Source organism: Balaenoptera physalus (assembly GCF_965194825.1).
Source record: "Balaenoptera physalus genome assembly, chromosome: 2".
Taxonomy (NCBI): Eukaryota; Metazoa; Chordata; class Mammalia; order Artiodactyla; family Balaenopteridae; genus Balaenoptera; species Balaenoptera physalus.
In genome coordinates, this window is record NC_138883.1 from 166,369,242 (window position 1) to 166,387,986 (window position 18,745).

Below are 18,745 nucleotides of genomic sequence, written 5' to 3' on the forward strand. Positions count from 1 at the left end.
ATAGCCATATTCCAGTTTTTTTGTCCCCACTGAGAAAATCCTTCTCATGAGTGTCCTTTGATTATTTTTTTAGCACCATTCCAAACAACTACCATTTCTCTATAATGTAACATGTCTATCTCTTTAATAGCCTTTTAAAATCTCACTTGTATTGCATTTGTTAATGAAGCATTAAGGTGGCAAATTCTCCCACCATGGCTCATTTTCGAGGGTCATCTGGAAAGGACTTACACTAAACTGGCCTAAGTGTTTGATTTTTTAACAGTATCTAATGTCAAGTTCTTTTAACATTACAGTGATTGAAAGTGAGTGCTGGCTTCCTCTACCTTGCTTTGTCTTTCTTCTTAATTTCAAGTTACTCAGAGTGGGCCCATGATTAGACTTGAGTTCTGAGGTAGATGTGTGAGTGATGGTTGCCTGGAAGGCTCTGCTGTACACATGGTTCCTAGAGGTCATGTTTTTGGTTAAGTAATAGCCAGAGAATTCCTGTGGTGGCTTACGGGATCTTAGTTCCCCAACCAGGGATCGAACTCTTGCCTCCTGCAGTGGAAGTGCAGTCTTAACCACTGGACTGCCAGGGAGTTCCCAGGCCAGGACTTTTGAGTCACAGCCTTAGCACTGGTTTTATCGATTACTTTTCGTTTGGAGTGTCATATGGAAATGAATTTCCCATTTCTGAGCAGATTTTGCTTTTAGCAGTGTTTTATTGCTTCATGTCACCCTCTGCTCATTCTCCTCATTTGGGTGGAGTAAAAGAATAAGAGTAATGGCTTTTCATTCATTACCATCATCAAAAATGAAAGGTACAAGAAAGTAAGCAGAGTGTAGTTTAATGAGTTTTATATTGTTATGTAAGTCATAATGGATTTCTGCTCAGATATAAACTAAATAATTTTCATACTTAAATTGTAATTTCTAATTGAACATAGGATTCAAATGTGTTTGATACACTGTTCTCATCTAATGAATTATATAAAGCACGTTAGTTTATCTCATTGCCTAACTGTACTTCCTCATAGAAGTGAATCCATTTTTTCTTAAATGCTTGTTATACAGATTCATTTGTAAGCTCTTCTGTCTTTTCCTCATTCGTTGCACACATATACATGCACACACATTTCTACACTGTCCTGTTAAGCTTTGTGAGAATGCCATCATGTTTGGTTGGTCCTCCTACCCATTATGTCCCAATTACTGGCTCATAATTTCTGTTCTTGCATTTGTTTGCCCTGCTCAGCTAGACTTTTAGGTGAATGTTTTCCTGTTTTTCTGGCCTGTTTCTTTTCTGCCCTTAACTCACTGGCAACTTCTTTGCTGATTTCCTTTCTCCTCCCTCCCAACAGAAATTTCCATGCAGTATCGGCATGATGGAGCTTGTCCAACAACTAGTAAGTTGTCTAACTGGGTTGGTAACCCAGACTTTTTGACTCCTACTCTAGTGCTTTTTCTAGTATATTATGCCACTTCTGAACCTTTAAATTTTAATTTTCTAAAATGCAGTTGGTTCTTAATTGAATAGATTTCTTTCTCCTACAAAGGTAGCTTAACTTGCTGCTTTGTCCTGTGTTCAGGATCCATATTATAGTCAAATTGTGACCAAATTTTGTTGATTGCTGGCCTTTTAATATGGTGCTTCCATTGTAGAATTGTGACTTCTGTTCCCCAATGAAGTAATATTTTCAGTTTTTTGGTTTTCACTAATCTTAATGTTAATAATTGTATATTGGCATTAGATACCCTTTTTGCTTAGGCCTCTGCATATCTTGAGCCTATTATACTAAAGTCTAGGAATTGAGAATGTTTGATCAGGTTAGATGATAAAATGAGGTTTTTCGTTATAATAAATACTATTAAGTGTGACCAAAGGTGGATTTACCTATATAGAATTGCATCTTATAGATACTGACTTTCAGCCAGAAAGACATTACATAGTTAGACTACTAAACGTCTTTTTAAAAGTAGCTTTATTTATTACTAAGGAGATTTGTCATCATTATGACAGTATATCTGACATATTATTTAAATTTAGTAGGTAATATATTGGCAAGTGAAATGCGATATCTAGAAATTTATACCATGTGAAGACTGAGCCAAGCTTGTAGTTTTAATGATTTAAGCAATGATCCAAGGTAGACTTACTGAGATTTTATTATACTGATGCAGCCTATGCCTATGTATTTCTTTTGTGTGTTTGAGAATGATCTTAACCTGAAGTCCTTTTTTCCTTACTTAAAAGCTTTCTCAGAGTTGCTGAATGCAATACACAATGGTAAGTTTTATTAGAATCTTCTCTGGTGGTTCATTTATTACAAAGGTTGCCTTTTGTAGAGAATCCCAATTGAAAGCTTGCATGTTCTATTGATGAAATGAAACCTAGCTCTGAATCAATTGTTCAGCACCTTAGTGAAAACTTTTTGTGGATTGCCTACAGGAGGATAATAGGTCAACTTAGTTCATCAGTTTGGCTTTTATTGTCTCTTTGTAAGGCAAAATGGTGATAGTGTTGTTCTACCTTTATGAAGGTCATTTTTCTATTTTTGCAGATAGTTTTTTCTAGTTCTTTTGAGCTCTGGCTTGCCAGTGCAGTTGGTGATTGGTACCTACATCAGGAATTTGCTGCTTCTTCCACAACTGGGAATGTGAATTTTATTTTTAGGATTAAAATAATAATAATAGTTTTATTATTCTATCTCTCTATTCCATTTAGTGAATAAACATAAGATAGCCTTTTAGATTATGTCTAATTTGAGGCCAGGTTTTTACAGGGGACTTGCATCTTTTGCAGGATTGGGTTCTGAAATCAGAATATAAGGCAAATGCTACCATTTTTTTAACTGTTAGGATATAATTATAATGGAGTTTATTTTTGCAAAAGTGATAGTTTCTTCAGTTCCAAGAACCTTCCTTAATTCTTTGCTGTTCAAAGAAAATTCTTGAATCTAGTATCATCTTTGTTGATTATCTTTTTTAGTCATTAGCTGACATACCTCTTATTTGTTCAAGACTGTTTAAATGATTCCAAGCAGTTTTCCCAACACATTTTCATTAACTTTCTGAAATCTTGCGTATTTTGCTAATGTAGTTTAATTTGCAGTCGTTTTGCATTGCACTTGGATTAAATTGTCAGGTGTTTACAAACCTATAGCCAGCAAGAGACTAATGGCATGATGAACAAGCATAGACACTGTGTTGATTTGAGGGCTAGTGTGGTTGGGATGGGAAACCCCTAATGAGCATTTTATTAATGGGTACATTTTAAAAATAACTTTTGCTTCCCTGTGTAACCTGGAACTGCAGACTCTTAGAATAAATACTCCAGATAAAAAGGAACTCTTGAATATTAGGTATAGAGATTATAGAGGAAAAGAGATTAGAAGCATTCTTAAAAATAAACCAAATATGTTACCATTCTTTGATAGGAAAGTATAAAACATTTTCAGTTTGCATAGGTAAATTTAGACTTGCTCTTTAATTTTGGAATATTAGAATTTGGAGGCATGCTGAAAGTTTGAAAAGAGTATATTTGGGGTAAAAAAGAAAGTAGATACTATTGGGAGCCACCGAAATCCTTTGCCATTATTAACTGACATAGTACTGGGTTGTATTAATTTAACAGGCCAATTGTCATGTTTCTTTGCATGGGTGAATGAAGTTAATGTCATGGGATTAATATAATGAACACAGGTTTTCTTTAAAATCTTGGGTTATTTTGTAACTGGAAATTTGACCCCCATCACCCATTCCATCCCATCCATTGACGGACATTTAGGTTGTTTCCATGTTTTGGCTCTTGTAAATAATGCTGTAGCGAACATGGGGGTGCATATATCTTTTTGAATTAGTGTTGTCTTCTTCAAATAAATATGCAGAAGTGGATCCATGTGGTAGGACTTTTTTTGTTTTTTAAAGGAACCTCCAAACAGTTTCCCAATAGTGGCTGCACCAATTTACATTCTCACCAACAAGGGTTCCCTTTTCTCCACATTCTCACCGATACTTATTTCTTGTATTTTTGATAATAGCCATTCTAACAGATGTGAGGCGATATCTCGTGACTCTGATTTGCATTTCCCTGATGATTAGCGATGTTAAGCATCTTTTCATATGTCTGTTGGCCATCTGTGTATTTTCTTTGAAAAAATGTCTCTTCAGATCCTCTGCTCAGTTTTTAATCGGATTTTTTTCCCTCTTGAATTATAGGAGTTCTTTATATATTTTGGATATCAACTTCTTATCAGATACAATTGACTCTTCAACAGTTGAAGCAACTAGGGGTTAGGGGTGCTGACCCCTGAGCAGTTGAAAATCAAGTACTGCTATCTCTGCCTTAGAAACAAAGGAAATGACAAATGACTCACCCAAAGCAAGAAGCAGAAACAGTTTAGATAGAACCAAAACTTAAACCCTGGTTCATTTGATTCCACGTATTATGATTTTGAAGCGAACACAAACTTTCCCCCACACTTAAAGATTTGTAAAATGAAAATACAGGTACTATGTTTATTGAAAAAAAAAACATTAAGTGTACTTGCGCAGTTCAAACCCATATTCAAGGGTCAGCTGTGTATGATTTGCAGATATTTTCTCCCTTTTGGTAGGTTGCCTTTTCATTTTGTTGATGGTTTCCTTGGCTTTGTGGTAGCTTTTTACCACTTGTTTATTTTTGATGTATTACCACTTGTTTATTTTTGGTTTTGGTATCAAATCCAAAAAATCATCACCAAGAGCAATGTCAAGGAGCTTACTGCCTATGTTTTCTTATAGGAGTTTTATGGTTTCAGGTCTTACATTCAAGTCTTTAATCCATTTTGAATTGATCTTTGTGTATAGTATAAGTCAGTGGTCCAGTGTCATCCTTTTGCATATGGCTGTCCAGCTTTCCCAGCACAATTTATTGCAGCGACTGTCCTGTCCCCATTGTATATTCTTGTCTCTTTTGCCGCAAATTGACTGTATATGCTTGGGTGTATTTCTGGGCTCCCTATTCTGTTCCATTGATCTATGTGTCTGCTTTTATGCCAATACCATACTGTTTTGACTACTGTAACTTTGTAATATAGTTGAAATTAGGGAGCATGATGCCTCCAGGTTTGTTGTTCTTTCTCACGATTGCTTTGGCTATTTGGGGCCTTTTGTGGTTCCATACAAATTTTAGGATTGTTTTTTCTATTTCTCGGAAAAGTGCTGTTGGAATCTTCATATGGATTACACTGAATCTGTGGCTTCCTTTGGGTAGTGTGGACATTTTAACAGTATTAATTCTTCCAGCCCGTGACTAAGGAATATCTTTCCATTATTTGTGCCTTCAATTTCTTTCATTAATGTCATTTAGTTTTCAGTGTAGAGATCTTTCACCTCCTTGGTTAAATTAATTCCTATGTATTATTCTTTATGATGCAGTTGTTAATGGGATTGTTTTATTAATTTCTCTTTCTGATAGTTTGTTATTAGTGTATAGAAATGCAGCTGATTTTGTATATTGATTTTATATTCTGCAACTTTACTGAATTTGTTTATTTGTTTAACATTTCCTTTTGTGGAGTCTGTAGGGTTTTCTATATATAGTATCATGTCATCTGCAAATAGTGACGGTTTTACTTCTTCCCTTCCAATTCGATGTCTTTTATTTTGTTTTCTCGCCTAATTGCTCTGGACTTATATTTTCAATTACGAAGACAAGTGTAGAATTGGCACCTAGTGAAGTAATATTTAGCCTGTGGAGGATTGAAGGAGAGTTGCTTGGACTTAGTTGGAAAAATCCATATGTTTGTGTTTTCTCTTTTTTCAAGTGTATTCCATTTTTTTGTTTTAATTGTGGTAAAATACACATAATATAAAATTTGCCATTTTAACCATTTTTAAGTGCACAGTTAAGTAGTGTTAAATATATTCACATTGTTGTACACCCAATCTCCAGAATTTTTTAATCTTACAAAAACTGAAACTATAGTCATTAAACAACAGCTCCTAGATACCTCATGTGAGTTAGAATCATGTGGTATTTGTCTTTTTGTGACTGACTTACTTCACTCAGCATAATGTCCTCAAGGTGCATCCATGTTATAGCATGTGTCAGAATTTCCTTCCTTTTTAATGCTGAATAATATTAATACTGCATTGTATCATATACCACATCTTACCATTTATCTGTTAAGGGACACTTGGGTTGCATTCACCTTTTGGCTATTGTAAATAAGCTGCTTTGAACATGGATGTTCAGATATCTTTTCGAATCTCCATTTTACCCAGAAGTGCAATTGCTGGATCATATGGTAGTTATATTTAAAATTTTTTTAAATTGAGGTATAGTTGATTTACAATATTATATTAGTTTCAGGTGTACAACATAGTGATTCAAAATGTTTATAGATTATACTCCATTTGAAGTTATTATACATTATTGGCTATTATACATCCCTGTGCTGTACAGTAGATCTTTGTAGCTTATTTATTTTATACAGTTATATTTTTAATTTTTGAGGAAGTATTATACTCTTTTCCATGGTGGCTGCACCATTTTATATTCCCACCAACAGTGTACAAGGATTCCAATTTTTCAGTATCCTTGCCAACACTTAATTTTTTTTTTTTTTGATAGTAACCATCCTAATGGGTGTGAGGTGTCAAATGTTAGCTTAAAATTTTTTTTCTTCTTCATTATATTGAGCATCAAGCAATAAAAACCTTGAGACTTGTCTCTGGGGGAGGAAAGATAAAGAAGAATTTACATTCCATCTTATTCTTCTGTATTTGTTTTTTATGGTTGCTCTAACAAATTATCACAAACTTAAAGCAATACAAATTTATTACAGTTCTGTAAAAGTCTGACATGGACCTCACTGGGTTAAAATTAAGGTGTTGGCAGGCTTTGAACCTTTTCAAAATCTCTAGAGGAAGATCTCTTTCCTTATATTTTCCAGCTTTGGGAGGCTGCCTGCTCTGCTTGCCTTGTGGCCCCCATCCTCCATCTTCAGAGCCATCAATTATGGGGAAGTCCCTCTAATTCTTCAGTCTGTCTGGTTTTCAAATACACTTTATGAGAACTCTTATGATCAGATTGGGCCCACTCAGACAATTCAGGATAAGCTCTGCATCTCTGGGTCCTTAACTTAGATAAATTTGTGTAGTCCCTTTTGCTATTTAAGGTAACGTATCCATGGGTTCTGGACATTAAGGCATGGACACCTTGGGGACAGGTGGGGGGGCATTATTCTGCATACCATGTCTGCTCACAATTATTCTAACTGCCATACTTTAAGATGTTACTTACATCATTTCCAGGGTTAGGTTTTATTAGTACATGTATTTATTGAATAGTTTTGGTTTTAGCACCTTTTTTGTTAGCTTTTTTCCCATAAATTACTAGTGACCAGTTCTGGTTGCCAATTCCAGGAGGCAGGTTTTTATCTTACTTGATTTCATTTCAGAGAAATTGTTGGCCATTCTCTTTTGAAGCTTTCTGTATTCCATTATAGCATTCTCCTCTATCTTTTTTATAAATTATAAAATACTTCAAAGTTATAGAAAAGTACAGAGATTATGAATTTATTACAGATATAACACCGTTAATATTTTGACATATTTTCATAAATCCTTTTTCAACTTTTATTCTGAAATATTTGATACATTGAAAGCAATATGTATAAGTTATGTGGCCACACTAATAAAATGAGCACTCAGGAATCTACTACTGATTTAAGAAATAGAATGTTACCAGCACTGTTGAATATAGTGCATGCTTTTCACCATTGCATTCCCCAAGGTTAATGACTATCCTGAATTTTGTTTATCATTCCTTTGCTTTAATTAATTGTTTTGCATGTATGTATAAAATTACACCCCTTATTTCTTTTTCATACTTCTCTCATCCTTTTTCAGAGTAAAGTGTTCTTGTTCTACTTCTCCAGTATCTTATCTTTTCCCCCCAAAGTTTTTTTTTTTTTTAAAGGTTTTTTAAAATTAATTTATTTTTATTTTTATTTCTGGCTGTGTTGGGTCTTCGTTTCTGTGCAAGGGCTTTCTCTAGTTGTGGCAAGCGGGAGCCACTCTTCATTGCGGTGCGTGGGCCTCTCACTTTCGTGGCCTCTCTTGTTGCAGAGCACAGGCTCCAGATGTGCAGGCTCAGTAGTTGTGGCTCACGGGCCTAGTTGCTCCACGGCATGTGGGATCCTCCCAGACCAGGGCTCGAACCCGTTTCCCCTGCATTGGCAGGCAGATTCTCAACCACTGTGCCACCAGGGAAGTCCCCACCCAAAGTTTTTAATGAAGTAAAATTTATGTAATATAAAAGTTACAATTTTAACCATTTTAAAAGTATATAATTCAAAGGTTTTTGGTATACAGTTGGCCCTTGAATAACTCAGGGGTTAGGGGCCCTGACGCTCCTCACATGTAAAAAAATTTGCATAAAATTTATAGTTGGCCCTTCGTATACAGCTTTCATCCCTATTGTCAGTTTTGCATCCATGGATTCAACCAACCGAGGATCATGTAGTAATGCAGTACTTACTGTTGAAAAGAATTCACGTGTGAGTGGACTCGTGCAGTTCAAATCCATATTGGTAAAGGGTCAGCTGTATTCATAATGTGGTGCAAGTGTGACCACTATCTAATGCCAGAACATTTTTTTAAAAACTTATTTTATTTTATTCATTTATTTAATTTTTGGCTGCATTGGGTCATCGCTCCCGCACAGGGCCTTTCTCTAGTTGCTGAGAGCGGGGCTACTCTTTGTTGCAGTGTGTGGGCTTCTCGTTGCTGTGGCTTCTCTTGTTGTGGAGCACGGGCTTCAGTAGTTGTGGCACACGGGCTTCAGTAGTTGTGGCTCGCGGGCTCTAGAGCGCAGGCTCAGTAGTTGTGGCACGTGGGCTTAGTTGCTCCGTGGCATGTGGGATCTTCCCGGACCAGGGCTCGAACCCGTGTCCCCTGCATTGGTGGGTGGATTCTTAACCACTGTGCCACCAGGGAAGCCTAATGCCAGAACATTTTTATCAATCCGGAAATAAATCACATACATCCCAATATATTCCCCTCCCCCTCCATACCCTGGCAATCAGTAATATACTTTCTGTCTCTATGGATTTGCCTTTTGTTGACACTACATGTAGAGGGAATTCGTGTCTGGTTCCTTTTACTTGGCATAATGTTTTCCATATTTAAGCATAAGTTTTGTCTATGTTGTAGCACATATCAGCACTTCATTCTTTTTTCTGTGGCTTGATGATACACATTATATGGATATATACCACATTTGGTTTATCCAGTCATCAGTTGATGGACATTTGGGTTGTTTCCACTTCTTGACTGGTATGAATGATACTGCTGTGAACTTTCACACAAGTTTTTGTGTGAACATATTTTTTAAATTTGTCTTGTGTATATACTTAGGATAGAACTGCTGGGTCATTATGGTAACTCCTGTTTAACTTTTTGAGGAACTGCCAAACTGTTTCCCACAGCAGCTGTACTACTTTACATTTCCATTAGTAGTATATGAGGGTTCTAACTTCACCACATCCTCACCAAGACTTGTTATTTTCTATTTTTTTTTCCTAGCCATCCAAGTGAGTGTGAAATGGTATCTCATTGTGGTTTCAATTTGCATTTACCTTATGACTAATGAATTAGCATCTTTTCATATTCTTTTTGGCCATTTGTATATTTTCTTTTGAGAAAAATCTATATCTTCTTGTATCAATTTTTGTAGTTTGGATGTTTCTAGGAATTTGCCCATTTCATCTAGATTTTTAAATTTGTTGGCATACAGTTATAGTATTCTCTTCATAATCCTTTAAAAAATTTTTTTTGGTAATGTGGGTAGTAATATCCCCTTTTATTCCTGATTATAGTATATTTGAGTCCTTTTTCCTTTTTCCTTTGTCAGTTTAGCTGAAGTTTAGCAATTTTGTTCTTTTCTTTTAACTGGAGTATAATTGCTTTATATGCCATTTTGTTCTTTTAAACCAACTTGTGATTTCATTCTTTTTTTAAAAATCGTTTTCCTGTTCTTTATTGTATTTCTGCTATTTATTTTTTTTCTTCCTTCTGCTTGCTTTGAGTTTCATTTGCTCTTCTTTTTCTGATTCCTTAAGATAGGAGGTTAGATTATTTATTTCAGATCTTTTTTTTTGAAAGTAGGTCTTTATAGCAATGTCTTCCTGAGAGTATTGACAGTATCTTTTACGATTTGTTTGTGTACCTCTTGTTTTATTCCTAGTATCCTCTCCTCTACTTATTCACTTCTCATTCTATGCCTATTCCGTTGGAAGATATCTTATTCATACCTACAGATTGAGCAGTCATCTATATTCGTTAGATTGCCAAATCTCTGCCTCCAGTGTAGAATTTTATCTTGATTTTCAGACTCATTCCCAACAGCGTAATAAACCTCAGTTCTTCTTACATTCCCACTCTAAGCCTGCTTCTTCTCTGGTGTTCCTTATCTCTATATGATAGATTAAAAGAATTAAAAGTTCTAAACCAGAGTTATGCTAGGGACTTAAAGAAATGAGAGGGAAGCGTTTAGTTTGTCACCATTTGTTTTTTTAAAGGTTTTTCCTGTTATTCATCACTTTAACTTGTCTTTTCCTTTATGTTTCCACTGCTCCTGCTTTGGCAATTCTACGTAATTTGTCATATGAACTCTTTCAGCAACCTCTTAACCTTCATTCTGTTCTCTAGCTCCTTCTCTAGGTGTTACCAGAATCTATTAGGGTCTATGTAAAGATGCAGATCAGGGACTTCCCTGGTGGTCCAGTGGGTAAGACTCCAGGCTCCCAAAGCAGGGGGCCCGGGTTCCATCCCTGGTCGGGGAACTAGATCCCACGTGCATGCCACAACTAAGAGGTCCGCGTGCCACAACTAAAGATCCCACATGCCGCAACTAAGACCTGGTGCAGCCAAAATAAATGAATGAATGAATAAATAAATATTAAAAAATTTTTTTTAATAAATAAAGATGCAGATCAGACCGTGTCACTGTCTTACTTAAATCCTTTAAGGATTTTCTGGTATTAATGGGATAAATTCATATTGTTTAGCAAGGCATAAGGAGTTTTTCTGGCACTGACCTACCTCTCCAGTCTCATTTCTTCTCTCCCACTTCTTGCTGCATCAGTATAATCTACTCATAGTTTCCCGATAGACTGTTCTCTGCAAAATCTATGATATAGACTTTGGTTGTGTCTGCTGCTGGTATGGCCTTCCTCCTTTCCTTACTAATGAAAGTAGAATTTAAAACTAAGCATAGATTTATCTCCTACAGAGTTTTTTCCAAAGTCTTTTGATAGAATTATTAACTAAAAAACAAAAACAAAAAAAACACTTCTGGGTTCTTGTACATAGTGATCTAATATTTTCTTCATTCTATTTCTGCTGCTCCTCCAGACAATTGTTTTTGTTTCTGTGATCTATATCTTAGTCATACTTGTCTCACATTTGTGAAACTTAAAAAACGAAAAAGACAAACCCATAAACTCTTCCGTTAGAAAGTTGAAATTCTGAAAAGTTGAAGACTGGATTACTTTCATTATTTACTCTCTAGTATCTGATACATCTCAAAATGTTTTATTATATAGAACTTTATAAAATTAAAATTTACTATTTCACTGAGACTTGTTTTGAAAACTATAAGAACCAAGGAAATATTGTATGTTTAATAGTCATAGACGTTGAATTTTAAGCATATATCTTGACTTGGTGTTTCTCATAGAGGATCTTAGGACTTAATGGTGGCGGTTTTTTTGAATGTGTGTAAAATATTCCATAAACTTTTTTTTATGCATATAAATTTTTCCCTTTATTGTGTGTATTTTTTTTTTTATTGGAGTATAGTTGCTTTACAATGTTGTGTTAGTTTCTGTTGTACAGCAGCATGAATCAGCTGTACGTTGAAATTGGTGTTTCTCAATAAGGAAATAAGAATATCATCAATACAAAGAAAAATACTTTCAGGAAAACACTTCACCAATATATTTGTAAAAAATAGGCCCAGTGAGATGAATTTTATGTGATCAGAGAAATTTAGGAAACTTAAGAGTTGAAGAAATAAAATTATTGTACTAACAGAGGAGAAAGAAAACTGAACAGATAGGAGAAAGATATAATGTAAAAATCTTTTAGTAAATTTTTGAAACTTTTAAGGCAATTTGGAAAGGCAAAATAGTCATTTGACTATTTTAGAAAACAATGTATGGGGGCGGTAAACTTTGAATAGATGTCCATGAAGTGAAGTGCCTTGTATTTCATAACATTTTGTTTTATGGTGGTACCTTTGAACTAGCCAGCTTGAGTAAGAGAATTTAGATTTCATGATATTACTAAACTCTAAGTTTAACTTCTGTTTCATTTGGTAGGTGTATTTAAAATGCTTATAATGATGAAACAAGTACTATGTATATAGGGATTACAGTTTAGTTTTATAGTCCAGTTAAAAACTAGCACGTCATCAGCCTGGTTTTCATCATCCTATTTCAGGTATGATTTTGCTCTAGTGCTTTCTAGGTGGTTTAATAATTTATTTATTTGTTCATAGTTTTTCTTCCTCACTAGAGTATAAAGCTGTTTAGCATAGGAATTGGGTTTTTTCTTTATTTCATTGGTATTTAGTTCATCATCTAATAGACTCTTCATTAATGTTAAATGAATAAATTGTCGTCGGTTACTACACAGCCCTTGAATAGGTTTTATATATTCTTTGTAATGTGTTCGTTTTCTTCGGGAATTAAACTTTGCATTAGGCAGTCTTGTTTCTATCAGAGTAGGAACTTGGTCCTTTGCTGCAGTAATGGAGTTCCTTCATTTGTTTGTCTTGGCAGTTCTCACTTTTAATATAACTTTGAAATAGAAGATTAAAGTAGCTAGAGAACTTGGATCTGTTTTCACCACAGTAACATTGCTAATTGATTTCTGTGCCCGTTTCCTACGCTGTTGAATCCCCTTTAATTATGGTGCCCAGAATTTGTCACAGCCACGCTCATCAAGCACATCTCACTTGATGGAGGCGGCAAAGTAATGCCAACCATTATTCGTAGATATTTCCTGTAGGATTGAGAGTAATAGGGATGCTAATTGATTTTGGGGGTGAACATTCTCCCTCAAATATGGGATCCTATCCAGGTTTTTTCAGAATAGTTTGTAGGAAACTAGATTTTTATTCTTCATATGTGTCCCCTTTTCATTTCAGGGAAGCATTGAGGTGTAGGGATTTAAGAAAAAAGATGAGTAGTTCTCAGACAGAACAGTTCCGTAGTACATCTGTGAATCATTTGAGAGTCACTGTATGGGGGCTTCCCCGGCGGTCCAGTGGTTAGGACTCCACGCTTCCAGTGCTGGGGACGCGGGTTCCATCCCTGGTTGGGGAACTAGGATCCCACATGCCGCACGGCGCCGCCAAAAAAAAAAGATTCACTATATGTAATGAGGCATTACTGATGGGAGAAGCTGTCTCTTTGAACAGTGTGGAGATTGAGAACAGTGGATCTAGATTATTCTAGATCTAATTTCTTTTTAATCACAATAGACTTGTTTTTCCTTCTTACCCAATTAGTTGGTGTGTTACTTTTATACAATAAATTGTTAACATCCCAGGATACAGCAAATGCTGCTGTTTGTTTCAGTGTTTGTTCCTGTATAGGAAGGAATTTGATTGATTACTATATAGCCTTGCTAAGTAGTATAAGACATATACTATAGACAAGACAGTAAGACTTTTTCCATTTCAAAGCATCCAAGCTACTTTGTCTCTTGGATCTCTTTAAGTTCCTGAAAGGTAGCCTTCAGAGACTCTTAAGTGATAAACAGAGAAGGATATTAACATTTGGATGGTGAATCAGCCACTGGGCAGATAAAGTCACTTTCAGTATGCATGTTAACTACTTATAAAGTGAAATGAATTTTTAAGCATCTCATTGAAACTACAAGAGAAGAAGAACCTGAAAAGTTCTTATTGAGTGAAGGAATTAGTGTAAATGGAAATGAATTTATAAGAATTACTTTAAAATTAATTAAATGGTACTGCCATTGATAATATATTTAGGGTGCTACCTTTTTATTTTAGTGAAAAATAAATTTATAATGACTGAAAATTCCCCTTCCCCCCTTTTTGACTTTAACCCTACTGATTTTTCCTCCTCATAATGTCTTAAGTTCCTCAACTTGTCTATCATGGTAGTTTTTAGGAACTGGTTATTAAAAATTCAGAATTAAAGTGTGTCCTTTCTTTAGACAGAGTTGACAGTTCTACACTAACAAAGCAGGAACTTAAATTCATAGGTATGTAGCAAACTCAAGCGTGGTTCTAAAGGTAATAGTGTTAAATTAATCCTAATGTACCTTGGAAGCCTTCACATATAAAGCAGTATTAGAGATCTGTAGTCACAGAAATGATAGCTGAAAGGAATTCTCCATAATTTTAGATGGTTGGTGGGATGAAGAATTTTATCATGTTCTTATTGTTGTACTTGTTTGGATTTGTTATATTAAGACATGGTACTGTGGGTTTTAGGATTCCTTAAACTATTTACCTGTCAGGGTCTGGACGCCTTAAGTCTTGGATTTTTTAAGAACATCTGTGACCCTTCTCTCTCACTGAGAGAAAGAAGAATGTGAACCATATTCTGTGATTTATAATAATTCTTTAATTCTGTAATGTGTCTCTCTAATACTTCTGGAATAGTTTGAGAGTGAGCATGTGTATTCTGAATCCACTACTCTTAACCAATTAATGTACGCATCTACTCCACCCCTTTCTCTCTCCTTAAACCCTTAGTTTCGCATATTAATAAAAGGAATCTTGCAGGCTGTGAGTATCTGCAATATGAAACATTCCTTCTCAAGAGTGTTGAAACTATTTTTCATTTGACAAGTATATATTAAGTTCTTTCTGTCTCTAAGATCCTGGTTAGTTGCTTTGGCAGAAATAAGTATATACTGTAAATGGATCCTGCCTTTAGGAAACATAACATCTAAAAGGAAAAGAAATGTGTTTATAAATAATTTCAAGATATGTAGTTTTAACTTCTTTAATGATCTACAGTATAATAAGAGTTCAGGGTCAGAGGAAATTACTTTCAACTGAGGGAAGGAGATGTCCCGAGAATGTAACATTTTACCTGATGCTTAAAGAGCATGTAGAATTTAGCTATATGGAGAATAGGGATCGGGGCTAGACTCCTAATCCCAGGAATACAAAACAGCACAAGCAGTGGCACATAAATGAGAATACACAGGCTGTGTAAAGTGATGGTGATACTGCTATTTGATGTGAATTAAGAAAAATAACACCCTTAGATACTAGGCCAAAGGGTTGAGAGTAGTTAGTGTTTGAGCTGGGAATAAGAAGATAAAACCTGTTGTTTAGGAAGGTTCATCTGGCTGTAGCATATAAGAAGATTAAAAGGAGCTAATGCTGGAACAGAGAAACCAATTGGATTTTTAATATAACATAGCCAAATGTATTGAGTGCCTGAATGAGAATAATGAAGTCAGACTGATGGGACATATATTACCCAGGAAGGAACTGGTAGTAATTGTCAGTGAACTGAATGGCAGGAGCTTGGGAAGGATGGGTATTCATTTACTAACAAGGTATTTAGGTAGAGACGTTTAGCATGCAAGTGGATAGATGAGATTGGAGTTTGGGCATGAAGGAGTATTGATAGTAGTCCTCCACATAGGGGTAAATAACTAAAACTCCAAGATTGGTCATGGCTGAGAAATATTGATAGAGAAGAAGAAGAAAGGTTGGATCAGGTTTATTTTAAGATAGGAAAGTCAGGGTGGAAAGGAAGACTCTAGAAAGATCAAGGATCAAGACATAAGAGAAGAATATTTGATGGACCAAAGAATGTGGACAGATGGGAAGAGATCAAGTGAGCAAGTAGAAAACAAGTAGAAACATTCAATGTAAAAAACCCCACAGTATTCATAATTTTTGGATTAATGCATGTTTAAATTATTAGAAATTTTGAAAGTAGCCTTTTCCCTCCAAAAGAAATGATTGTTACTTTCAGGTATGTGTAGTAACTTGAATGTGTTTACTACAAAAGTGGTATCCTTTTAGTGTACTTCAGAATAATGTTTTAATGATTATATGAGTAATAAATAATGATAACTATATATGTAAAGATTATGGTTCTGAGCTACAGTATTTTCTTTTGTAATACTCAGTGTCTCCTGAAAGTTACCTCCTCTCCTTTTGTCAAGAATTTGTCTGTCTCTCATTGTATTCTCTGCCTTCGCCTAACTGAATCAGTCACCAAGTGGTACCCTTCTAAATATTTTTTCTAATTAATTAATTTGAAACTTCCTAGATATGACTTTCATATCTGATTTCTTTATTATTTTCAGACTCCATCTTCTTCCTCATGGCTATGGGTTGGTTCAGATCCTTACTTACCTCTTTCACAGATTATTGTAATATACTAGACTCCTTTTGGTTTTGTCAGTATACCTAGAGTTGGTCAGGTGGGCTGACCCAAGACAGTATCTCAGACATGAAGGTAGGAAAGAATGTCATTTAATCATTAATGATAAAAACATAAACTGTCAAGAATGCCAAATGTTGCTTGTCTTATTCTTCCTTAAAATAATCTTGGGGAACACATCATAATTGGGAAGTTACTTGCTTAGTGAATCTGCTACCAGAATAAGGAGTTAGATTATGTTTAAAGACTGTCACCATCTTGATAACATTCTTTTTTCTCTCTTTATAATGCAGTTCATTGCTTTGCAGCTTCCTTTTACATTAATGTCAGGTCATGTGTTTCTGAAAATCTGTCCCAATCACCTTGATTAAACCTGGAGTTATAGACCATGTCTTATGGTGAGCTGTTTCTATAGATGGCCGATATTACTTGTTTCACATTCATAGGGTCATTTTATTTCAGGATATCTGGATTTATGTATGTACCTATTTCTGACAGAATAGTATATTTATATAATAACAACTAAGTATTTGGAATTATGTTTCTCAGATTTTTCTCCAGGATGCTTGTAATATTAGGAGCAACTAATACTTTTATTCAAAAGTGTATTAGGAAACTTATATTGAAAGTTGTTTCTGGGTGTGTCAAGATTTAGGAGACTAAAAATCTGATCTTCTACCCAGATCAGTCCTTAAAGCAACATTGGAGAGGAAACAAATCAGTGTAATAAACATATAAAGACATAAGGGAAAATAATTTGAAACAAAGAAAATATTATAAAAAGAAAGAAGTAGAAATTTTAGGTATGGAAGGCTATTTTAATGGTTGAAGTAAAGAATGCAATATATGGGATAAATATAGCCAAGGAAGAAAATAATTAATGGAAAGTTCAGATTAAGGAAATCCCTAGAAAGGCAGAGAGGATCTATATATAAAAAATAAAAACTATATCATATGGAGAATAGAAGTAGAATCCAGATAACAGGAGCCCCAGAAAGGTGGAGAGAGAAAGATGGAGAAGAGGAAATAACCTGAAGAAATAATGGAGGTAAACTTCCTTTAAAAAAAAAAAAAAATGAAGTCTTAGATTGAAACAGCCCATGAAGTGTCAAAGAAAAGAGTGAAGGAGGGCTTCCCTGGTGGGCACAGTGGTTAAGAAACCGCCTGCCAATGCAGGGGACACAGGTTCGAGCCCTGGTCCGGGAAGATCCCACATGCCACGGAGCAACTAAGCCCAGTGTGCCACAATTACCGAGCCTGCGCTCTAGAGCCCACGAGCCACAACTACTGAGCCAGTGTGCCACAACTACTGAGCCTGCGCTCCTAGAGCCTGTGCTCCGCAACAAGAGAAGCCACCTCAATGAGAAGCCCGCACACCGCAACTAGAGAAAGCCTGTGCACAGCAACGAAGACCCAATGCAGCCATAAATAAACAAACAGTCATCATCTGGACACATTATTGGGAAATTTAGACATATCAAAGAAATACATTGGACTATTATTATGAAGTGCTTCTTGGGGAGATTTAAAAGGACTAAATAGAAGTGATTACTATTCTAAGGAAATGGTACAACATATGAAAAAGCTAGACTTACAGATAGATTTATCATAACAAAAAAGTGGAAGTACTGGGAATGTGAAAATTATACTTCTATTTCTTGTAGTATCTCCTGGATTTGATTATCAAGTTTTATTTAGGAAGTTTACCTAAGTAACTTGAAAATATATCCAGGATATATTTTCCCAGACACCAAACCCAGAACAACAAATTGTATATTATTATGCATAAATAATAACTATATGGTAAAGGACTGTCGATTCCTTATAATATGATTCTTGTTTTCTTGGTGCTCAGATTCTAGTTGGAAGAGTCAGAAATGTAAGTGAGTAATTACAGAATAAAATGTTAGACAAAATTATCATAGTGGATATGTTAAAGATTTATGTTATAGATTTGAGAGTAGTTTTTTCCTTGTTTTCATTTTCTAAAATTGAATGTGGTCATTACATTCATTCATTCCATGCTGGGTTGTAGTTGCTGCATGCGGGGTCTTCGTTGCAGCATGTGGACTTCTTAGTTGCGGTGTGGACCTTAGTTGCAGCATGCGAACTCTTTAGTTGTGGTATGCATGTGGAATCTAGTTCCCGGACCAGGGATAGAATCCGGGCCCCCTGAATTGAGAGCACAGAGTCTTACCCATTGGACCACCAGGGAAGTCCCTATGTTTTCAATTAAATCACAAAAAATTTTAATGAAGAATGGCAAATTGTTTTAATAGCTGCCACATCTAATAAGGTTATGTTTTTCATTTAATTGGCAA

General features: G+C 35.3%; 1 protein-coding gene and 1 long non-coding RNA gene across 13 annotated transcripts in view; both read left to right on the forward strand.

The window, feature by feature from the left end:
* MLLT10 (MLLT10 histone lysine methyltransferase DOT1L cofactor) overlaps positions 1-18,745 on the forward strand; it is a 252,303-nt gene that overhangs the window by 184,513 nt on the left and 49,045 nt on the right. For 9 of the 12 annotated variants that reach the window (XR_014260523.1, XR_014260524.1, XM_082449646.1 and 6 more), the window contains 2 exons: positions 1,344-1,388; positions 2,237-2,269. The exons of 2 other annotated variants lie outside the window; for them this stretch is intronic. Coding sequence is in view for 8 of the 10 variants with exons in the window: in XM_082449646.1 (XP_082305772.1) it covers positions 1,344-1,388; positions 2,237-2,269 (78 nt within the window). In the remaining 2 variants the exon portion in view is untranslated. The remainder of the gene's footprint in view (positions 1-1,343; positions 1,389-2,236; positions 2,270-18,745) is intronic. One more of the 12 variants, XM_082449648.1, reaches the window with a different exon arrangement.
* Positions 2,276-17,968, forward strand: LOC309655044. Its single transcript, XR_014260575.1, has 2 exons — positions 2,276-8,814; positions 8,852-17,968. It is a non-coding gene; the product is annotated as an uncharacterized lncRNA (long non-coding RNA).